The 25,365-nt window shown below is 37.0% G+C and overlaps 1 protein-coding gene across 1 annotated transcript in view; it reads left to right on the top strand.

Moving 5' to 3' along the window:
* Positions 1 to 25,365, top strand: part of LOC115435949 (neural-cadherin) — a 241,626-nt gene that overhangs the window by 146,546 nt on the left and 69,715 nt on the right. Inside the window, 8 exon segments of the mRNA XM_030158588.1 lie at positions 4,461 to 4,572; positions 6,499 to 6,748; positions 7,293 to 7,435; positions 10,723 to 10,895; positions 11,656 to 11,824; positions 12,015 to 12,185; positions 20,776 to 20,948; positions 22,897 to 23,064. Of these exon segments, the coding sequence (XP_030014448.1) occupies positions 4,461 to 4,572; positions 6,499 to 6,748; positions 7,293 to 7,435; positions 10,723 to 10,895; positions 11,656 to 11,824; positions 12,015 to 12,185; positions 20,776 to 20,948; positions 22,897 to 23,064 (1,359 nt within the window).

The raw sequence follows: 25,365 nt of genomic DNA, 5'->3' as shown, positions 1-25,365 counted from the left end.
CATATATATATATATATATACACATATATACACACACACATATTATGTATATATATATATATATATATATATATATATATATATATATATATATATATATATATACACACACACACACATATATATATGTGTGTGTATATATAAATATATATATCTCATTGCGTCCTCCTATATTTTTTGTAGTGCTCGATGTAAGGAACATTTTGACATTAGTTTCATGTCTCTCGGACATTCCTGCTGGTCGCTATGGCGGTTTCCGTGTTTTTGGACATAGGTGGCACTAGAGAGCCCATTTTGGCACCTACAGGGTTAATTTTTGCATTTTATCAAATTTTTCGCCAGACCTGACATATGTGCCAAATTTGGTGAGTTTTGGAGAATGTTTAGGGGGTCAAAATTCAGTTCAAAGTGGTGGACGGAAAATAATAATAATAATAATAATAACAATAATAATAATAATAAAAAACGAACAAAAAACAATAGGGGCCTTGCCTTCTGGCAAGTCCACTCACAGTGAGTGGACTGCCCTCTCGGCTCGGTCCCTAATAAGTTTCTGGAGGCATTTGTCTTTATAATGTTCGCATGAGCAGTTTTGCTAAACAGGAAGAGTTGAATCAGAGTAAACAAACCAGCATGTTTACACAGAAGAAATGACTGATTAAAACTAGACCAGACAACCATTAGAAGTCGACAAAAGAAACACTTCAACACAAGCCGACGGGGTCACGTTCAGTTTCCTGCGTCACAATTAGAAACATCAAAACACCTTCAGCGTCACAGACTAAAATGTATCAGGTTTGCGCGATTTATCACATGAAATTCAACATAAAACACAAAAAAATATATGTGATGTTTATGTGATGTTTATGTGTAATGTAAAAAACAGTATAGGAACATCACTGCCTCAGCATTTATCCTGTTTGTGCTTGTCATGTTCTATCATAAGTCTTATTCACCGCGGTAACTCAAATATACAACAGATGTGGCGCTCCTGATTTCACATAAACATTAGAACCACGAAGTGATTTTGCTGAATGACTAAATTACAAACCTTTTCTTAAACTGAGAAAAATGTGATGGTCTGTTTACTCATTCCTTTATTAAAAAACACAATAAGTAGAATACATACAGTTGTAGAAGTACAAACACTGACAGTTCTGGTTGTGCAGTTGGAGGTGGAGGGGCTCTGGTCATTAGTGGGGGGGGTCCCACATGTCCATTTCAACACCATTCACTGGACCTCATTCTCCAGGTGTCCTCTTCCTCTGGGTTTCTTCTCCAGTCTTTCATATGTCTCCTTCTTCTTTCCCTTCCCTTCATCTTGTCCACCTCTACCACTCTTTTTCTTCTCTTTCTGCTCCATCCATACTTTTTTCTTCTTCCTCACCTTTTCATCCTTTCCCTCTCATCATCTTCTCTCTTTCTTCTCTTCTTCATCTTCTCTTTTCATCTTTTCCTCTTCATTCCCTTCCTCCTCTTTTTCTTCCATCCTTCCCTCCTTCTTCTATTTTCTCGTTTCATCCCTCTACACCTCTTCTGTCTGCTCTTTTCCCTACTTCTCTCCATCTCTTTCTTCTTCTTCTTCTCCTATTCCGTCTCACTTCTCCCCTTCATCTTTCCTCATTCGTCTGATCTTTTTCTCCTCCTCAACCCTTTTTCATCCTCCTCTTTCTTCTTTCTTTCTTTTTATCGTCCTCTTTTATTTTCCCTTCTTCCTCTTAACTTTCTGGGGTTTTTTTTCATTTTCATTTTCTTTTTTCCTCTTCCTCCTCTTCATGCCATTCTAACTTTTCCTCTTTTTCTTACTTCCCTCCTTTCCCTCTTTTCTCCTTTCTTCCTTCTACGTCTCTTCTTTCTCCTTTTTTCCATTTATTCCTCCTTCTTTCCATCCCTTTCTTCTTCCTCTCTTCTTTCTCCTCCTCACTTTGTATTCTTCTACACCCTTTATTTCTCCTTTTCTTCCTCTTGCTTCTCCTCTTCATCTCCCTTCATCCTCCTCCTCTTCATTCTCCTGCTCTTTCTGTTTACCTCCTTTCTCTTCAGCCTTCCCTCTCTTCATCTTTTATTTTCCTTCTTCCTCCTTTCTTCCACTTCCTCTTCCTTTCTTTATCAAATTTTTCTTCTTTTCCTCCTTCACCTCTTTTCTCCTCTCATCCTTCTACATCTCTTCTTTCTCCTCTTATTCCTCATTCTCCATCCCTTTCTTCTTCCTCCCCTCATGGTTCTCATTCTCTCTTCCTCTACACCCTTTATTCCTCCTCTTCTTCCTCCCCCTCTTGATTCTTCTCTTCATCTCTCCTTATCCTCCTCTTCCTCCTGCTCTTTCTCTTTACCTCAGTCTTTAGCTTTTATTTTCCTCCTCTTCTTTGTCCTCCTTACTTTCCTCCTCTTTTCTTCCTCTTCATCCTCCACTTACTTCTCATTGCTTTCTTTAGTCCTTCCCTTTCTCTATATCCATTTCATCAAATAAAGACAAAAACTAGGAATGCATTTATAGTGAAATTCTAATATATAATCATTTCATTATTAGCTTGTGCATATATTGGTGTTATTTTCTGTTGACATTTTTATTTTATTTTTGTTGTTGATAACCCCCTTTAATGACAGGAAAACAGGGAAGTTAAATTTTGTATATATATGAAAGTGAATGATAAGCTAACTGAATTATTTTAAGCCTTTCATCTCAGAACTTATTGGCGTCTTATATGCAGATGGTAATGTTTGGCCATTTAATCTATGCATCCATATCCATCAACTGTCATTCTCAAATAGGATAAAAACTCTTTGATCTTATTTTCTATTTCTTTAAGGGAATCATACTCATTGGTAATAGTGTCTTTAAAGGCATTCTATTCTATTCTATTCTATTCTATTCTATTCTATTCTATTCTATTCTATTCTATTCTATTCTATTCTTTGTAAAATTGTGTCAGGGGAGAAACTGTTTTGTCAAGTATTTGTCCACTAGGAGGCTGGGACACTGGTACACCTTTATTTAAAAGGTCATACTTGGGTTACTGCCTTCCTATATCTGTAGTTTAATAACAAAAAGAAGTGTTGATTCTTATTGTCTGCGATCGAATGAGCATTTGTTCCTCTTTGTGCCATTCGCCCGTACAGAGCTGGGTTAAAAGGGCATTTGTGTACTCTGCTCCGTCCACATGGAATATGTTGCTAAAAGACTGGAAACTGACTGAATTGATCTCCCTGAATGCTTTTAAATCCAAACTCAAAGTGCTAGAGAATAACTCAATTACTTGCACGTGTTTTTCATAGGCTGACTTGTCCTGTAAATTATTGTACAGGGTGGGGAAGCAAAATTTACAATATTTTGAGGCAGGGATTGAAAGACAGTGTATGACCAATTAGTTTATTGAAAGTCATGAGAATTTATTTGCCACAAGAAAATTTACATAATAGAAAATGTTTTTATTCTATGTGTCCTCCTTCTTTCTCAATAACTGCCTTCACATGCTTCCTGAAACTTGTGCAAGTGTTCCTCAAATATTTGGGTGACAACTTCTCCCATTCTTCTTTAATAGTATCTTCCAGACTTTCTCGTAATAGTTTTGCTCATAGTCATTCTCTTCTTTACATTATAAACAGTCTTTATGGACACTCCAACTATTTTTGAAATATCCTTTGGTGTGACGAGTGCATTCAGCAAATCAAACACTCTTTGACGCTTGCTTTCCTGATTACTCATATGGGCAAAAGTTTCTGAAAAGGTATGGATCATAGTGTTAGGTATGATTATGACATCAATATATGTTTGGTTTCAAAACAATTGACGTAGTGCCTGCTGAGAAAAAACAACTAAGTGTTCATTGTAAATTTTGCTTCCCCACCTTGTATGTTGTAACTGTATGTTGTAACTATGTGTTGTGTTTCATGCTGTCTCTGGAAAAGAGGTTCTTAATCTCAATGGGATCTTTTTTCCTGGTTAAATAAAGGTTAGTTTAAAAAAATAAAAAAAGTCATGGTGTTAAAATGACTAAACCCATGTGAAGCAAAACCCATTCAAACCCATTGAAAAGGCCTGTGCTTTTATTACAATTTGCATTTTCAGTTTGTAAGTAACGAGCCAGGAGAAAATGAGTTTTGTCATTTTCAAGGAAACGAAACAATTGAAAATCTCAGCTGAAATTTGTTATGTATAATGCAGTACAGGACTTGGATCCACCTCATTTGCAGTCATATCTCAAAATGCAACAGCCTTCCTCTTTTTAATCTTTTATTCTGAATCTGTTGGCTTTTGGTTTTTCTGACTGTTTGTTGTTATCTAGTTGTGTGTATTTGGTTTGTGTGTATTTGGTTGCGTTGGTTGGTTGTGTTTAACCCTATTCATGAAGTGCTTTGTGTGTTTTTAAACAGTGCCACACATGTAAAGTTCAGTAATTACAATGGCTGTAATCACTGTATCATAATCGTTCTCTCCTTCCATGCTCTGTTCTTTGCAGGTGGTCGTCCACATAACAGATGAGAACGACTGCACACCTGAGTTCCTCCACTCCATCTACACCAGAGACAACATACCTGAGAGCATTGCACCTGGAACCTCCCTGCTGCAAGGTAACACAAACGCACACATACTCACATTAATGGAAACCGCAACATGCCTAAGCTTCAATTTAAAACAGGGATGTCAATTTAATTTTAGTTCACTTCCACATACAGCCCAATATGATCTCGTAATAACCCATAAATATTGTCAACTCCAAATGTTTCTCTATGTTTTAGTGTAAAAAAAGTCAAATTACATTATGAAAATGTTTACATCTACAAACTATCCTTTAAAAAAATGTGAATAACGAACAACCTGAAGAAAGAAAAATTGCAGTTTTAACAATATTATGCCTGAGCTTATCATTCGCACATGTAAATTACAGCTTACAGATCACAGTGGATTTACAAAGACACAAAGCATTTAGTTAATATATAATAATGTTGTTAAAATTGCCGTTACTTCTCTTAACATATTTCATATTGTTCATATTTGTTTGCTCGGTCCATATTTTTTATGAAAGGGTAGTTTGTAAATGTAAAAATGTTCATGTAATTTTACTTTTTTTTTTTTTTTTTTTTACACTAATACAAAGAGAGAAATTTGTAGTTGTTATTATTTATAGGTTATTATGATAGTATTTGACTGGTCTGACCCATTTGAGATCATATTGGTTTGTCTGTGAAATGATTTTGACACCATCGATTCTTACTATATTCAGTGTAATTTTTATATTTCACAAATTCATTCCAGATTGGACCCTTTGGTGGGCCAGTTTTGGTCTGCAGACCGTATGTTTGACTCCCTTGCTTTAAAACAAATCCTAATTTATATGAATACAAGTGTGTAAACAGTTTTAAGTTGACACACATAGAGTAAAACACAGCACACACCTGCACACACAGAGGCTGGTGTGTTGTTGTGATGAACTGTTTTGCCCGCTGTCACTGAACACAACACCAGTAGTTTACACCTGTGTGTGTGTGTGATGTTATGTTTAGAGTGTGTGTTTGTGTGTGTTGTGTTGTTTGTGTGTGCGTGTGTGCGTGTGTGCGTGTGTGGTGCCATCTGTCAGAGCTGCTGGTGACTCTGGTTGAGATCAAACAGTGTGAGTCTGTGCTCTGATTTGACAGCCAACACACACACAAACACACACATGTGACAAATGTATTTATATGAAGTTTCTCTTCATCTTCGTCACTCTCCCCCTCTTCACTGCTTCCCTTTCCATCCTCCATTACTCCCCCGTCTCATCTTTCTTCTTATCTCTGCTTTTCTCTCATCTTCTCCTCCTCCGCCCCCATTCTTTCCATTCTCCTCACATTTTCCTCTTCGTCACTTCGTCTCCTTTTCCCTTCCCTTCACCTCCTCCTCTTCCTCATTTTCATTCTCCCTTTTCTATTCTTCTCCTCCTTGTGACCTCTACATCTCTTTTACTTTCTCCTCTTCTTCATCCCCTCCCCCTCTTTTGTCTTCCTCTCCTAATATTTTCTCCGTCTTCCTCACTTGTCTTCGTACATCCTTCAATATTTGTTTTCTTTCCCCCATTATCTTTCCTTTTCTTCATCCCTTTTTTCCTGTCCTCCTCCTACATTCTTCATTCCTCCTCTCCCTCTGTCCCTCCACCCCTCACCTCTTCCTTTCTCATTTTTTCTCTCCCCTTTTCCTCACTTCTCTTTTCCTTCCATTCTTCTACATCTCTTCCATCTCCTCTTTTCCACCATTATTTATCCCCCTCTTCATTCTTGTCTTCCTCCTCCTTCTTATTCTTTGTTTCTTCCTCCTACATCCTTTATTCCTCCTCCTCTTCTTCCTCTTTGCTCTTTTTCTTTTCCTTCTTTTCCTCATCTCTGCTTCCACTTCCTCTCCATCCTTCCCTCTCTTCATCTTTTTATTTTCCTCCTCTTCTTCCTTCTCCTCCCCCTCCTTCTCCTTCTCCTCCTCTTCCTCTCCACCCCCCCCCCCCCCCTTTTTTTTTTCTTCTTCTTCCTCAGTTCTGGCTCGGGACTGTGACTCCGGCGTGAACTCTGAACTCTCCTACTTTGTCCACGGTGATGACTTTGACATCACATCAGGGGGCGTGGTCAGCCCTGCTCGTCGCCTTGACTATGAGCGGCCCAATCATGTCTATGAATTTGTGGTGGTTGCCGTGGACGCAGGGACACCTTCCCGCACGGGTACCGCTTCTGTTCGCATCCGGGTCGCCAATAGCAACGATGAGGCGCCCATCTTCTCCCAGAACATGTAGGATGAGTTTAACTTTTGCTTTGTCTGTTTTGTATTTTTTATCAGACTTTATATAATGACACCGTCTGTCTCCATCTCTCGCCCACAGAGTCAGTCTGCTAATTAAATTTGTTTTAATTCAGAAGCTATTTTTAATTCCATTTTTCTCCATCTGTTTTCACTTCATCGTCACCTCTCATCTCACCTCTTTGTCTGTCTCCGCCAACACTTTTCTTACTTTACTTATTTACTCATTACTCTGTGGATTTCTGTATGAATTTCTTTTCAAACTTTTTCACCTTTACCTTTTTTCATCAATGTCATTTTTTTCTTTGTGTTTCTCTGCCCTCCCTTCCTCTCCTCACTTAAGGTGACTTAATACCTTTATTTATTTTGTATGAAGACTTATATCATGTCAGTGTAAATTGCTGTAATTTGCTTTGTGTTTTTGCATCATCATATATAAATCTGATGCACTATTCTTGTTTTCATTTCTTATTTCTTTGTGTCTTTCCCTTGTTATTCTAGTTCAGTAACAATCTCACTTTGCTCTCTTTTTCAGTTATAAGACTTTCCTAAGTGAAGACGCTGGTCCTGATACACTGGTCGCCATCGTCCACGCCAATGATCCAGACGGAGATGCTGTCTCCTACGCTATTACCGGCGGCAACGAGGACAGCAACTTCCTGCTGGACAACCAAAAAGGTAAAAGAGGAATGAATAAACCTGGAATTGCTGTTAGTGTCTGAGGAAATTTAATTAAAATATAAAGATTCATGTATTTCATGTCATTAATGGTTGATGAGGCATCTGACTGAGCAGATGAATAGACCAGCATACGCTCACATATGACTAACTGTAAATGTAAATGGTGCCTGTGGTCTTTATTTGTTCCATATAAACAAGTGTTTGTTATCTTGAAATGAGCTGAAGCACTTACAACCAGTGGTGGAATGTAAATAAGAACATTTGATGTACCTGTTGCCTAATGTAAAATGTTAAAGCATCATCATTTCAGATTTCATTCTGATCCTTTTCTTCAATAAACACGCCGTAAAAGGAAAAGTACTGTTTTCCAAACTTTACTTCAGCAAAAGTATTATCAGCCAAATGTATTTTGAATGCAAAAAGTCAAAATGAAATGGTCTTTGTCAGTATTTTATAATTATATCTGATATTTTTTACTCATTTTTCTGCTCTATATGTTTAATGTTGAGCTCATTTGAATAACTTTAGAAATGGTTGGAGATCATATTCTGTCAGATCATCATATATTTGTTGTATTGTTGTCCTGTGAGACCCAAGTATCTCTAAAATTGACAGGCCTTTTTTCAGCTGTGGGACAGTGCATTTTCCAGTGAATCCAAGAAGGTTTTAAAAGAGTTTATTTGAAGAAAAAACTTCATCTTTTAGTTTTTCACAAACATTCAAATAATGGGATGGAAATCTGAAAAAGGAGTTAAAACTGTTGGACAAATGTACTGGAGTGAAAAATGCAACATTTGGCTCTTAGCTGCAGAAAATCCTGGAAAGACCCAAATTTGTTAGTAACATTCCTTCACTGATTTCATTGAAGTAAAAAATCTGGACACTTCTTCCACCTCTGCCTACAAAACAGTCAGTTTTACACCCATGCATATGCAGCGTATTCAGATCACTTACACAAACGGCACACGATGAAAAGGTTGTTGCTGTGGTAACCAGTATTTGGGGATAAAGCTTGGTAGCTTTAACAAGGCCAATGAACTCCCAAAACACACAAAATACGCACACACACACACAAACACACACACGCATGCATGCATAAATATAAAAAACATGAATATACACACTGTTCTAATCAGTATGCGCACACACTGTTGAACACTTTCAGATGAACTTCATGTGCAATGTGATGTGCACTCATGTTTTGCATGTTTATCTTTGCGTGTGTGCCTAAGCCTCTGTGTCATGTTATCACCCAGCATGCACTGCTCCACTGCACTGCCACACACATGCAAACACACACACACACAAGAGATATAAACATGAACATTTGCACATAAATGATATATTAAAACCCTCTCTCTCACTGTCACACACACAGTCACGTTAACACACACTCGGAGCAGATGGCCTTTGGCTTGCTCGGCTGTTCTGCTTTGTCACTTCAAAGCGTTGTGAAGTATTTTCATGTAGATGTGTTCGCTCCCTCCCAGCCTCCGTGTCTCTATTCATGTTGCTACCAAAGCTGCTTATTTGTTTGTTTGTTTGCTGCGCTGCTGTGTTATGTTAATGCACAAGAGATTGTTAGCACACAGAAATATGACCTTTGTTTTAGACCTGAGCTGGAGTAAGGCAGGGTTTTCGTACGCTGATGTCGGTGCTGACAGTTCAGACCCACAGAGGAGACAAAATGCATGTGGTCTGAAGTTTACACACACTCATTGTAGGCAGGAATGTCATGCAAATAAAGGGCATGTAATTATGTATTTGAGCTGTTTGCTTTCTAGGTACGGAGTCAAAAGAAGTGTCAATTCTCGCATGAAGAGCTAGTAAAAACCACAAGTGATATTTAACCTAAATAATATGCAGTGCTGTTTCATTTAAGATGTTAATAAAGCTGTTTCAGTCCTTTTTTGTTTTTATTTAACCTTTATTTAACCAGGACAAAAGATCCCATTGAGAGTAAGAACCTCTTTCACCCAAAAATCCAAATTGTGTATTAAGACCTGCTGTCTGAACATAGCCTAAGTGAAGGTTTAATTCAGGGGGTGTCAAACTCATTTTAGTTCCAGATTCAGCCTATGGTGATACCAAAATGACCGTGAAATCAAAAGATTTGGAAGAACTGGAATGGATCTATAGTTATTTAAAGCTGCAGTGTTTGGTCGATTTTTGGCAAAATGTCTGGTAAAAGTAGTCAAGTGAATACAGAGGAAACATGAATTTTATCCCTTTCTCTGGACTCTGTTTGGAGGCTGTGGAAAAGCTGCCGTGTTATCGGGTTTTGTCCATTCATAGGCTTTTTCAGAGACGTAGGGGTTAAAAAGGTGATTGACAGCTGTAATTACCGATAGCTGATCAGATTCAGTCAGATGTGACTCTGCTGCTCTGACCTATTTGAAAAAGTGTTTTCTCTTTCCCACATCAGCGTGAAGCATTTTTCCATATTTTCTTGTGGTCTGTAGGAGGAAGGTTGTGTATTTTCCCATGATTTTGCCTCCTGAAACTTCAACATGAGAGGCATCCTGTGCATCCAGTTTTGTTTTTAGGCGTGGTTTAATTGCAGCTGTTTTGTGTAATTTTGGAAAAACAAAATGTCTGTTAGCAATGACTTGTTAAATATTTGCTGCAGTTGAGCTCATAAACTGAATTTCTAGATCAGTTAAACCTCAGAGATGTTACATTATTATCTGCACGGGAAAAGAACATAATCTGAGTTTATAAAAAAAGAAACAAATGGAGACTTGTGTTGAAATATATGTGACAAATGAAACAGACAGGACACATTAAAAGGTGTTTAAGTAACATGACATGCAGCGTTGTTTATAACCATTCAGATCACAGCCTCACAAGATCACCTTTCAACTCGTCAATGAACACTGTTGACAGGATGCACCCTGATGACTCATTGTCGTTAAAAGTACTTTCCATAAAACTATCTATGAGATATTCAGGAAACTGCATAATCAGTTGTGTGTTTCTGCAGCTTTTCTCTTAGTACTTTTCATTTGCTGGGATTTTTCTCTGAGCTGTCCTCTGAGTGTCATTATTGCAAACTGTGCTGAACAATTTCCTCTGGCGGGAGGAAACAGGAATGTTTGGTTGCCTGTAAACATAAAAGCAATTTCAAGTTGCTGCTTTGAAAACATGTCAGGATTTTTTTTGGTAAATAAAGGAAGGAAACAATGAGCTTCACCAACAACTTCCGATTCATACAGTATTCATATATACTGTGTCAATTTCCCTTGTTATATATAGAGGATTTCTCTGTATTTTCACATTTGTAGGCATCATTAAACTGCGTCGGAGCCCCCCTCCCAGACTCAGGGGTCCACAGTACGTCCTCAACATCACGGCCACAGATGATAACGCGTCCGGCGGACCCTATCCACTCAGCAGCTCCGCTCAGGTCATCGTGGGCATCAACGACATCAACAACAACAAACCCGTCTTCCATGAGGTGACTGATCTGAAGACACCCAACTGTCCTGAGCAGCATTTTGTATTTACCTCTAAATCAGGGGTGTCAAGCTCATTTTATTTCAGGGGCCAGATTCAGCTAAATTTGATCTGAAGTGGACCGGATCAGTAAAATAATAACATAATGATATATAAATAATGTCAACTCCAAACTTTTCTCTATGATTCAGAGTGAAAAAAGTTAATTTACATTATGAATAGGTTTACATCTACAAACTATCCTTTCAAAACATGTAAATAACATGAGAAAATTGAAAAAATAAGTGTAATTTTAACAATATTCTGCCTCAGTTTATCATTTACACATGTACATTATAACTTAGAGATCACAGTGGATCTACAAATACACAAAACATTTAATAACAGACAGGATATTGTTAAAATTGTACTTGCTTCTCTTAAGACATTTCAGGTTATTCACATTTTTTGCAAAATTATACTTTGTTTTTAACGTAAATACATGAAAATATTTACATTTACGAAAAAGAAACATTTGGAGTTGTCATTATTTATATGTTATTATGATAGTATTTTACTGGTTCTGACCCACTTGAGATTGAATTGGTCTGAATGTGGAACCTGAACTAAAAGAATTGTTAATATCTTCAGTGTAATTTTTGCATTTCACAAATTCATCCCAAGGGCCAAACTGGACCCTTTGGCAAGCCGGATTTGGCCCCCGGGCTGCATGTTTGACACCCCTGCTCTAAATCCCCTGAATGTGTTGTTTGTGTTCTCAGTGTCAGAACTACAGTCTGAACGCCGCCGTCCTGGAGAACCAGCCCCCGGGGGCGTTTGTCCTGCGAGTCCAGGCTCATGATGCCGACATGGGGGTCAACGGAGAGGTCAAATACAGCATCATGCACAGAGATGGCGTGTCATCTGGGTTCGACATCGATCCTGACACCGGTATATCCAAAATATATCCAAAAATAGAATGTGTAAATGGGTTGAAACTTTCAGAATGCACCCGTTTCTCCAGTTTTATTAAGTCCTGACGTGGTGACGTTAGATTGTCCTGTTACATGTTACACTGTCCAGGATGGAAACAGCACATGTGTCTGTCCCAATGGTAACGTGTTTGTTGTATGTGCGGCAGGTGTGATCACCACGGTGATGAGCTTCGACCGGGAGCGTCAGAGGGAGTTCACTCTGTCGGTGACGGCGACGGATCAGGCCGAGGAGCCGCTGATTGGAATCTGTCAGATCACGGTGCTGATCGCAGACCAGAATGACAACGATCCCAAGTTTGAAAACAGCCGATACCAGTGTGAGTACCAGTACTACTATAACTACTACTACAGCGAGTTAAAATACTGTAAATATCACTACTAATACTACTGTAACTAGTGCTACAACAATGAGTAAAAGTCCTATTACAACTATAACAGTATAAGTACTGCAACGTTTGTGAAAATCTTACAGTTATATTATTACTGATATTACTGCAATTTGTTGAAATACTACATCTACAAGAATAGTGTGAGTACAAGTATTACAAATACTACTTCTACTACTACTACAATATGAGTGAAAGTACTCACACTGTGACCCCTGCTCCTACTATAACAATAAGTAAAACTACTACAGCTATGAGAGCAAGCAAGTAAAAGTAGCATGAATACTACTACTGCTACTACTATAGTGTGAGTAAAAGTACTACAAACAAACACTACAGTTACTACAATAGTGTGATTAGATAGTTAAAATCCTACAAATACTATAAAATGACAACAAGTTAGAGTTAACAGTATTATTAGAACTCTTTCTGCAATGTGTTAAAATGCCACAGTAGCTACACGAATAGTGTCAGTACAAGTACTATAAATGCTACTTCTACTACTACTACAATATGACAGAAAGTACTCATAACTTGCCTTCTACTCCTACTGTAACAATGAGTAAAACTACTACAGCTATGAGAGCAAGCAAGTAAAAGTAGCATGAATACTACTACTGCTACTACTATAGTGTGAGTAAAAGTACTACAAACAAATACTACAGTTACTACAATAGTGTGATTAGATAGTTAAAATCCTACAAATACTATAAAATGACAACAAGTTAGGGTTAACAGTATTATTAGAACTCTTTCTGCAATGTGTTAAAATGCCACAGTAGCTACACGAATAGTGTCAGTACAAGTACTATAAATGCTACTTCTACTACTACTACAATATGAGAGAAAGTACTCATATCTTGCCTTCTACTCCTACTACAACAATGAGTAAAACTACTACAGCTATGAGAAAAAGCAAGTAAAAGTAGCATGAATACTACTACTGCTACTACTATAGTGTGAGTAAAACTACAAACAAACACTACAGTTACTACAATAGTGTGATTAGATAGTTAAAATCCTACAAATACTGTAAAATGACAACAACGTAGGGTTAAAAGTGTTATTGGTAATGTTTTGTGTTAAAATACTACAGCAGCTACAAGAATAGTGTGAATAGAACTACTGCAGCTATGGAAACATGCAAGTAAAAGTAGCATCAGTGCTACTACTGCTACTACTGTTGTGTGGGTAAATGAAACAAACACTTCAATTACGACAATAGTGTAATTTTAAGTGCAACAAATAGTGCGACTACCACAAGAATGGCTAAAATTCCTATAAATACTGCTATTATAGTGTGAAAATTACTACAAATCCTATGACTGCTACTACTAGAACACTGAGTAAAAATACTGTAAATGCTACTAGTCTTTAGTCCTCGCCTTTATTGTAGAGATGTAAACATGGAGAAACAAGGTCATAAGATGTAACCCCTGCTCAGAATAGGCAGTGAAAACAGCGGCTGTAGTGAAGATAACTATCAGAATATGGTCGATGAAACGACGCCGTAGCCGACAATACAAAGGAAATAGGAGAGTGAATCTAAAGCAGCAGCGTAGGTGTTTTGTGGACCAACACTGCATCAGCCTACGTACAACTGTAACACAACCTTAAAACTAATGATGAGAGTGGATTTGTAGAGAAAGGCCTCGAGTGACACATTAAACACACCATCATGTGAGCTGTTATTTTACTGTTTAACCCTCAAAGAATGAACACTTTTTAGTTTAGTTTGTCTCTCTATATTTTTTCATTTGTCAGCATCAAGTGACATAAACGCCACATGGTTCAGGATGGTTAATTTAAAGTCCCAATTTTGTTTTGGTGATTTTTACTCTGACAGAACATCAGGAAGTTGTGTTTGTCATTTCTAAAGTGAGGAAAGTTAAGTCATTCATTTTATCCCATAATGATTCAGTACTACTTTTGTGGCAGTTCCTAAATGAATTATTCTCTCTATTCAACCTTTTTTCAATGATTTATCACCATTTATTATAACATTATCCTCTGTATTTTGCATTTTTTCAGTGAAAATCATTTATTTTCCTATATTTAATTCACTGATAATGTAGATGTTCATTAAAGCTCAGATTATACAGAGTATGGCACCCATTTTTGGACTATGCTGGATTGGACCTCTCTTCTACCCTATTAAGAGGACTGTTGTGCACTTAAATAATACTCTTAAATGTGACTCCCGTACATTGTAAGTCTGACCAACCACCTTCTGTATTAAGCTATGTTTTTTTGTTTTTTTGTTTTTTTTTCTCATGTAAGAGCTATTGTATATGTTTTGTTTTGTGTCTAGTCTTTTAAAGACACTGTTTTGTTGAATGAAAAACAAAAAATTGCAACAAAAACAATGGAGAAAAAAAACTCAGATTAAACTTGAGGGTCATTATGTAAAAAACAGAGAACACTGAAGGAAAAAGTGACTTTTTCACTGAAATATATCATTAATTGAGCACAAATCAAGTGTGTCCATCCACTGTCATTGATCCAACTCCATGGGTTTGACTTGTAAATCAATGTTGTAGAAGATGACGGTGTTTCCACGTTCGCTACGGAGCATCTGAACATCCAAATGGGTCATATCTGATGACCATGAAAAGATGACAAACTGCATTTTACACCAATTATTTACATGGATTGATAGGGTTAGTGGATCCGCACGTATTCAACATTTTAGCTGTTTGGATCTTTATGGGTTAATGTTCATGCCTCAGTTTAAAAAAAAAGTAGTGATGCTTTGGAAAATAAGAACAGTGCAATAAGTGCTATAGTGCAAATCTCATAAACGCATATTTTTTTCCAGAGAACACAGAAAACATATCAGATATTTGAAAAGAGAAAATTTCCAATTTCAACTAATAAAAATAAGGTGACTTTGAATTTGATGCTTGAAAAGGTGAGACATGTTTATCACAGTGTAGTATCTGTTCTTCCTTTAATCTTTTTTTGTGCGAATGGTAGATGAGGAGATGTTAAGATAATGGATTTGGGAGATTTTTACACCATTGCACTGTTTTTATGTACATTTTATACAGCATCCCAACATTTATAGAATTGGGGTTATATAAAATTAAGTGGCTATAATTTGAGTTGCACACATTTATTTGTTTACTCATTTTTATTCATTCCTTTTATTCATTTATTCATTTGTTTTCATAGACATAAATCATCAACTGAACATGAATACCAAGTGCAACAAATGGTGAAAACTAACCCCGATATAAAGCCGATAAATTCTCCTTTTTTAAAGCATATGGATCAGAGTAGGTAAAAAAATTTGCTGTTTTTCACCATGAGTGGCAGTCTGTGTTTGAGGGTTCATTCATGTTTAAACGTAAGAAAGCAGAGAGAAGTAGGAACAAGACAACAAACAGAAGTCAGATAACATGATGACATGAGCTGGTTTTCCTTCTGTGCTGTTAAATCACCACTGATACCACTGCTGTTCCTCCTCACGCTGCCTCTTCGATGCTCATTTCGTCCTCTCATCAGCGGGACTTTTGTCGTCTCGTGTTTTTCTGACTGTGAGACGCTGCAGCGATACACACTCAGGTTAAAAGCCTCTGGTCTCTGTGGGGCTGCTAACATCTGTCCCGTCGTAGGTACCTCCAGTCCGGGTCTGTCGTTCCTTCGGTCGGTCCACGTCCCTGCTGTAATCCTGGAAAGCTCGGATGAAATATTCCCCGTCGACTCACGCTGCCGCTCCGTGTTTGTTTACGATGTTTGCAGATCTGTGTTTTGATAAGCGTTGTGTCAGAAGTTCTCCTCGTCAGATTAGGGAAACACACAGAGTGGCTTATTAACTATTTAACAGGCAGATTGAAATGTTTCTGGGACATGCATTCATTTACCGCTGGGGTGTGTATGTGTGTGTGTGTGTGTGTGTGTGTGTGTGTTATGTGGTGGGGGTTTTCCTACACAAACAGAGGAAGTGAACTGGAAAACACCTCTGTTTAGCCATGTCGGGGATTTCATGTAAACAGTTTGTTACAAAAGTTTGATTTTCTCCTTACAAAACTCTGACTTTTCTCCCTCTGTGAAGCAGAAATAATCTTGATGTGATTTCTTGTTCGTCGGTGCATAAAACGACTAAGTGTGGTGTCGTATATTTATGATTAAAATGGCATCTATTCATTATTTTTGGAATCGATTAATCTATTGATTGTTTTCCTCAATTCGATTAAACGATTATTTGAATTGGCGAAAAAAATTGAAAAATGTGAAACAGACATGTATAAAAATGATGTTGTCAATATTCCAGAACGCACTGAGACGATGGATGGATGGATGGATGGATGGATGGATGGATGGATGGATGGATGGATGGATGGATGGATGGATGGATAGATAGATAGATAGATAGATAGATAGATAGATAGATAGATAGATAGATAGATAGATAGATAGATAGATAGATAGATAGATAGATAGATAGATAGATAGATAGATAGATAGATAGATAGCATCTATATTGTGCATCACAATAAGCGTCCATTTGAAACAATCAGCGGAGCCAATGTTAGTAAATGAGGCTTCAATTCAGGAATATTGTAATAAATACACAAACACATAATTTTTAAAATAGATTTAAGTCGATTAATCATTTAACTGTTTCAGCTCTATTTAGGATTATTCCATTAAACAACCAACAATAAGAAACACGACTGTTGAGTCTATTCTGTAAATGGGCCAGATTTAACCGTATAAGCTCATTTTCATGTGCGGTCGCCATTTGGGCTAAAATGCTTATTGTGAGAAACAGCAAATCTAAAAATAAGCAGAGGAAAAAAGTAAATGGTAAATATGATAGAATAATGTTTGTTGTTCATAAAAAAAAAAGATGTTAATGTATTATATCATGTATCTCTTTTTTAATGTACTTCATCAATCCACACAATAACATCCAATTTATTAGACAGAAACTGAATCAATGCATAAGATTGGAGAAGTGTACGCTAAAGAGGATCTTTGTTATTATTATTATTATTATTATTATTATTATTATTATTATTATTATTATTATTATTATTATTTCAACCAGCAATGAAAAAATTCCTAATATAATCACTTTGCTATCACACATTCTAAATAGCAGCAAATTCTGACATCTGAAAAGCTGTAACATGAATCGATGAATGAATAAATATCGAATTATTTGGTTATTGGTGGAGTAATTGTTGCAGTGATTCGGCTACTATATTTCCTGCACAAAGTATTAGTCTTTTACTGTCCGGTGAATGTAGTTTATTTTAATTTCAAAGCAAACAAATTTCTGGGACAAACATAGTAAATATGCAATTTGAAAGAAAGTATGTAGTTTTATATGTTATAATGTTATTTTAATACTTTAGCATTAACACTAGATATCTATTATTATTTTATTTTATTTTTTCCATTCTTTGTTTATTTGGAAAAGCATGTTATACAAAACTTCCCTTGAGGGTACAATTCAATATCCACACATAAAATTTGTAAGAAGATGCTAATCCAAGATTTTTGTGAAATATAGAACAAATAAAATAAAGAAAGAGAAGTGGGCTGGAGGAGAGGGCTTCCTCCACTAATTCATCAACAGGATAAAACACATTAAGGTGTTTATGTTTACATTAACTTAAACAGAAATGTATATCATATAACTGTTTTCACATAACCAATGTAGATAACTATATATATATTATTTTTTTTACTTTTTAAGACAATTGAAAGTGCTTTAATTCTTTCTGCAAAAGCATCCAATTTAACACATCTTTAAAAGTATTAATGTAATATCATTGATAACCTGAAACTAAACAAAAATAGGTTGCATACATGTGTCTTATGCTTCATGTTGCCCCTTTAGTGGTAGTTTGTTGTTGAATTTCAATATTTCATTCATAAAATTAATGTTGTAAAATTAGCTGGCCTCTAGAGCAAGAAATGAAGATAAAAACTGAGATTCTAATTCAACTAAAACCAGAAAATCTTCAGTTTTAATGCATCCGATCCGCCTTCCCATTGCTCCTTTTGTTTTCCCTGTGACACACATTGGGCTCAGCAGGATCCCATGTGATTATTCATTTGAAATGTATCCAGCGAGAGCCCCGAACGTCAAAAGGACATTATTATTGACATAATGCTTGAAATGCAGTATTACAGATGGAAATGCAGCGGCGGCCCTCGTCTCCGCTCGTTGTTTTTGTTGTCTGATCAGCGCTGACACACACATCGTAGTCAGCAGGATTGGAGGTTATATTCATAAATTTAAAAATGCATCTGTTGACTTTGCAGACTGAGCCCCAGAAATGACAAAATGAGGTGACACACTGCTGACACCACACTACCTTACGCTGTGTTTCCATTATTCTAATATCTGCTTACCATCACACAACATGACGCGACAACATGTTCAGTCACATTTAATGAAGTGCGCATTTCGGACACAAGCTGCGGTTTGACGACGAGTTCAGCTGTCGCATGTGGAGGTCATTGGTATTGGAGGGGACATGTCATGTGACCAAATGATAAGTCAAAACACAATGAATAAAAGCCCGCACTATGATCAGGAGAAGGAGGAGGAGGAGGAGTATTAATGCTAGAAATCCCCAAAAGAGCTACTGTTCAATCCTAACGAGGATTTATTTATTTAACCATTTTAATATTTAATAAAGAAGTATTTGAAACAGAATAAAAACTACACACAACCACTTTTATCACTAGTCAAAGTCATAATTTAATAGAATGTACCTGAAAGTTTCCACAGGGACACATTTAATCATTAATCTATATTTTTACAGTATATGAGTGTTTATCTATGACAGAACGTTTTTTTTATCTTTAGAAGGGGGTGTCATCATTTTTCTTTTCTCAAGCTAAAAGCCACTTAAACATCGCCTGCCTTATTATTATATACGACTTGTCTGACAATATAGCCGGTTCATCACTGATCACGGATTCACTTAACCCCTTTAGCCCTATCAGCCCGCTGGCGGGCTGAAAAAATTATATTAATATTCATCTACCATAAAAAATATAATAAATCAGGACAATGGATGTTTTTTTCAACTTTTGCTCAAAGTTTAGACCCTAATGTTAATAAAAGTACATCAAAAGTGTATTTTAGTGCAAACTTTAATGTTCAAACATGATTTTTAATCTTTGTGGGGTGAAATATACGCTATTAAAAATCTCCGACACGAACAATTAATTTATGCATATCATCGTCAATCCAGCCGAAAAAAAACAGACGAGGATAAAAAATTCTAATTTCTCTTTTAGTTTGTTACAGTTTACTCAGGCGTAGCAATAGATACAATATTTTAGACAATGGGAATAGAGTCTGTGAGGTCTCTAAATGTCTATAGATACCAAGAACATCCATATGAACTTTATTATTGTAAGTATTATAAGTAATTCTTCATTTACTTTGGGTATGTCTTTTTAGGCGTTTTTCCCTTGAAAATATGGTCAGGGTTTAACAGGTTTTAAACAGACTAAAAATAATATGTTGTGTGTATTTTAGTTTGAGGATGTCTGAGAACTTATGGAAACATGGATGAAACCAGTCATACTTGTGTTTCTTGCATGTCTTGTACTTTATTTATTCAGCCTCAAATGACACAGAACCATCTAATTAAAATAGTGTTTGACAGCAGAGCGCTAAGAGAGCTAACAATAGCATCTTTCCTTAAAGTAAACAAAGGTGTTACTGTTGATTAAATTAACTGTGCATTAATCAGCTCCTATCTGTGCACCTCTGTTTGTTATTTGATATTAGTTACTGCTGTGAAAACGGTGTCTGTGACACATTTAGTAAAAGGTTAAAGGGTTAGCTAAAAGGTTAACTTGCTCCATTATACCTGGAGGGAAATCCGGTCTCTGCATTTGACCCATCACATGTACGCTACCTAGCATTAGCATTAGCAATTAGCATTAGCACAAATTATTACACATTAGGAGCAGTGAGCTGCCATTGAAGGCACTAGGGGACCAACTCCACTTTTTCAGGAGAATTAAAATATATGTACCTTGATTTTAATTGTGTGAGAACCTGTAGGAAACCTTCAGAGCATGGAGAAAATGAATAAACTCACAAGTTTCTAGATGTAAGGGGAAAGAGTTAACCGCTATGCCACCCAGTAGACAAACATAGTAGAAATACTGTTGGATGAAACTAATGCATCAATTTGAATATAGTGCATAATTAAAATAACAGTGGTTTTTCTGCTTTTTAAATGTCTAAATTACATATCTCTTCACTTCATATTCAGCTGTATGTGACATAAATATTTACTTTACTTAGATTCCCCTGAACTGTTCAGATCAGGTAAAATATTCTAGTTTATCATGGAAATCTGTAAAGACCCAGTTTGACAAATGTAATTGAATCTAATGTTAGTTAGCTTCCAAACATAAATTCTCTACTTTGTATTGTTTATTCTCGCTGTATGTAAAAAACAAAAACAAAAAACTTCCATCTCCAGCAGTAGCTTTTACAGAAATCTGTTTTTTATGTGACTGTTCCTTTCAGATTTCCTTAGAGAAGACACTCCGGTGGGAACTAGTTTCTTGCGAGCGGCGGCACACGATGACGACCAAGGGAGCAATGCTGCCATCACCTACTCACTGTCCAGTCAGAGGCCAGCTTACCTGCACATCAACCCCAGTACCGGCTGGATTTACGTCAACCACCCCATCTCACAGGTGAGAGACACAACAACAGACAAACACTGTTCAGGAACTCTGCCTTTAATATGAAGTTAAAAATGTCCATGTTTCGTTCAACAAAAGTCTTCACAAAATAATTTTAAAAAAAGGTCGCAGAATTTTGACATTGTTCTCATTTGATCCTCATTTCAGCCAAAACAACTGTATATATGTTTTTAACAGTGTGCTCACATGCTAAAGATGTCAAAACAGTCTGTCTTCTATGTCCTCAGTCTGGACTGAATCACCTAAAATGTCCTCAACTTCCCAAATCTTCTCCCTTTGTTCAAAATACTCATGTAAAACAAATATAATCTATTATTTACAAGAACTGTCTCTTTTGCCGTCCCCAAGCTTTTTAAAACTGTGCTTACTTTCCAAAACAGTTCTTTTAAAATGTCCTCATGTCCCCCCTAAAATCCAACATCTTTTAATATCTTTTTTCGCCCCAAAATGTCCTCTTGCATTTTCAACTTCTTGTCATTTTCTAAAACTTCCACATTTTAAAGCTGTATATGTCTAACCGATCATCTGGAACGCTAAATTTTACATACATCTAATATGTTGAGTTCTTGTGCTGTTCCCTTGGTGAAATCTTCTGCACATAAATATACATGGAGCCAGCAGCTCAGCTCATTAATCATTAATATGAAGCATGTTTTCTCTGCATCCACTGAGGAAACATATGTGTGTTTTTGTAGTTTTACATAGATTTTAAATAGACGAGCATAATAATAATTTTTTAAAAAAAGGGATATTGAAGGATTATTTGCTGATCTGATGGTATTATTAGGTTTGTCATCATCTAGTTATACATATAAATATTTGTGCTGTCAAACGATAATTTTTTTTTATCAGATTAATCACAGGGTTACTGTGGATTAATTTCGATTAATCACGATTAAATATTCATTTTTAATCTATATTAATTTCGTTTCATTTTGCATGGGCAAATAGACTCAAGAATGAAGGGACTATATATGCATTTAACATGTTAATTAAACCCTTTCAACAGTTTCAGCAAAACAACTTGAAACAACTGTTCCGTCTTGGGGTTTTTTGTCCTCATATTTCCATCCAGAGGGCCAACGTGCTGTTTAGTGTCTTCCATTTTTATTGGTTGATTCTGCTGCCTGTCACTAGCAGATCAACTGCCCATTTGTTCATGCATGATGGTAACTCTACTTGGACAAACTGCCCCAAATGCGTTGGCAGAGACGTTCAGAGTCATTCTGCGCTGTAGATGAGTTAAAATATTATTCAGATTCATCATGATGATGGATTAATCCACCTTAATGCATTTTGACAGCCCTAATAAATATGTAATTACAGGTACAGTAAGTGACTGAGCAGTGAGAAGGTGTCGGGGTCAGGAGGTCATGAGGTCAGGGGTCGTGTGGTTGAGCTGTTTCCAGGAGTCGCTCTGTTGTTTCTGCCGCAAGAAGAGGAATAAAACTTGCATCAAACAGAGTGTACTCTAAATATTTCATAACTGTCACGAGCGTCTGTCCTGTTGTTTGTACAGTCTGAAATCAAACCCGCTGTGAAGTCACTGCTCCTCTGCTTCTTCTTCTTCTTCTTCTGCTTCTTCTTCTTCTGTGACTGTCATCTCCTTTCTCTTCTTCTTCTGTGTCTTCACCCACCACTGATTATTTCAACGACACCTCAGTCAATTATTTAGCAAAGACAGACTCTGCTGCTCCCTCCTTCTTTATTCAGTCCCAGAGTCCTTTTAAAAAGTCTGTGTTTATGGATTCAGCCTCATATTTATTTGATTTAGTTAACTTTTAAAGCTGTCAAACAATTGCATGATCATAGAAATTTGAAGATTTGATGCTCAAACAATGACAAGAAAACCATAGCCTTTGAGAATATGGAAATTAAAGGTTTAACATGATTAAAGAAGCAGCTCTGTTTGATAAATGCCTGTTCCGTTTTCCTGCAGACGTCCAGGATCAACCAGCAGATTGTGGCATCGGACGGAGGGAATCGCAGCAGCTCTGTGGAACTCACGGTCATCATCACAAATGTCCACAACCAGCCGCCACACTGGGAACAGTCAGAATACTGGGTCACCGTACCGGAAAACACTGTCCGAGACGCCAAGATAGTGGTGAGTCAAACACCTGGCTTTCATGACGTTAAAACCAGCTGAATTTTCTTTCAAATTGGGTTTAAAAAAATGTAAAAAAAAAAAAAAAAAAAAAAAAAAAGAAAAACTGACACAACAACGCATGCAAAAGCTAAATCTGTGTCATACTGTACATCCATTTCTCATTCAGGCAGAAGCAGCTTTAAGAAAATGTTCAAACAAGAGCAATTTAAGAGCAAATATAAAATAACAATGTGATTTGAAACAGGCCGTGTGAACAGATTATTGTAGTCATGATTTGGTTGAAAACGTCTAGTCTTTCAGGGGCAACGATGGACAAAGAAGAAATAACTGTAGGGATTGAGTGCCTGTAAGTTGTGTGGAAAACAGAGCAGAGGAGTGGTTTCAAGTCTATTTCCTGCCAGATGACTTGAATTACAGAATTACAATATGCTGAAATGCTGGAATTTTTGCCCATTTATGCCAAAAATCTAAATTTCTAGCACGTCAGCAAAATCAGGCAACCTCACAGTTATAGCAACAGTGCAGGTCAATAAATGAAGGTACGTTAAATGACCAGAATTTCTACTGTTACCAGAGTTTTGAGGGGGTGTACATGTCTGTGCTTGAGTAAACAAAGTGTGTACCTTTGCCAAATCCTCCACTAATTGTAAATGAAACTGACACTTCTGACAGTCCAGACCATATTGCTTTTTGGTTTTACACATGCACATGTTTTTGGACACTTCATATATTTTTGATACACTGTATTAAGACTCACTCTTACGTCATTGAACTTCATTCTCCAAACCCACATGCTCCCTTCTGCACATTCTCTGTTCCATAGAGATCAAAACTGGATGTTTCAGCAAAATAATGAAACACATATACTTATGTGAGATGTGTAAAATGGTGTCTGAAAGCTTTTTCCACCATAGTTGGTGCAAAGATAAGATGAATTCATCCCAGGAAGAGATTTATAAATAGATGTTAACCCACGTGCAACTGTTCTATTTGACTTCTTTTTTTTTTTTTTTGTAAAGGTATAGTAGGGTTAGGACTAGGGTTTGGGTTAGGGGGTTAGGACTAGGGTTTGGGTTAGGGTTAGAGGGTTAGGATTAGGGTTAGGGGGTTAGGGTTAGTATTGTATAGTAGTAGTATGTTCATTTTCTCTGCTCTATTGGTGTGTCAGGGTTAGGGTTAGTATAGCATAGCATAGCATAGCATAGCATAGCATATTATAGTATAGTATAGTACAGTACAGTACTGGGGTGCCGATAAGGGGGGGTAAACATGACAAATTCATGGGGCCCAGCATTTGTGGGGGGGCCCATAGAGCAGTGGAAGGGGTCCGGTAGGTACAGAGATACGGGCTACAAGTTGTGAAAATTTCATGTATGATAAGACAGGCGTAGAATTCAGGAGTCGGATGCTGAAAGCATGCTAAGTTTCAGTTTCATTTTCATGCTAGCGTAAGTGACACTATATATGGACCATTTAAACATAAATTTGGCCCTCTGTTCCTTTTTAAGAAAATGGTCAGTGACCTTATCATACCAAATAGGCGTCTTTTCCAGGGACTTGCAGTGTCCTCTCAATGGCCAGCAGAGCGAGGCTGCTTAGACGGCCTTGGCCCATTGTGTTGCGGGGTGTAGGACTCGAGCCTTTTTAAACAAGAGAAGCTCCTTTCTACACCTGCCAATGTAGCTCCAAAACGATACTAAACTCAAACAAAAAATGACTGAATTATGTAACTGAAACAAGAAAATGCTGAAATTATGTTAAATTGAAACAAGGAAGTACAATGAGTGTGTTTAATTTACAGTGCAAGAAATGAACAAGTAATTTCGTAGTGGTTTCTCTCTCGATTTCACAGCAGAATGCGTGATGGTATTAAACTGAACTCTGTCAAGTGAAGGAGTAGATCTCAAAATAGCTGTCAGCTTTTTTAGCTAACAGCGCAATGGGAATGTATGAGAAGTGAACAACATCGAGTCCGTTGATTTGTGATAAAGCTGATTCTGAACGAACTCGTCTGTGAGATGAACGTGTTCTAACACATTTGTAGTCAACGAACTGTCAACACAACCATACATATTTGACCATTTAATTTTCGTAATTGTAGGGGAAGCCGAGCTTCCCTTGCAGTCTTTGAGAAATCGCCTCTGCTCCCCCCGCTCTGATGGAATTTCATGAAAGGGTCCACAATGTTTACCTTTCATGGGGCCCACAATTGGTAGTGGTGCCCCTGATATAGTATAGTTTTGTATAGTATAGTATAGTATAGTATGTTCATTTTCTCTACTCCATTGGTGTGTCTTG

Source organism: Sphaeramia orbicularis, chromosome 16 (assembly GCF_902148855.1).
Source record: "Sphaeramia orbicularis chromosome 16, fSphaOr1.1, whole genome shotgun sequence".
NCBI lineage: Eukaryota > Metazoa > Chordata > Actinopteri > Kurtiformes > Apogonidae > Sphaeramia > Sphaeramia orbicularis.
The sequence above is the reverse complement of the archived record's forward strand: the minus strand, read 5'-3'. Positions and strand labels throughout refer to the sequence as shown.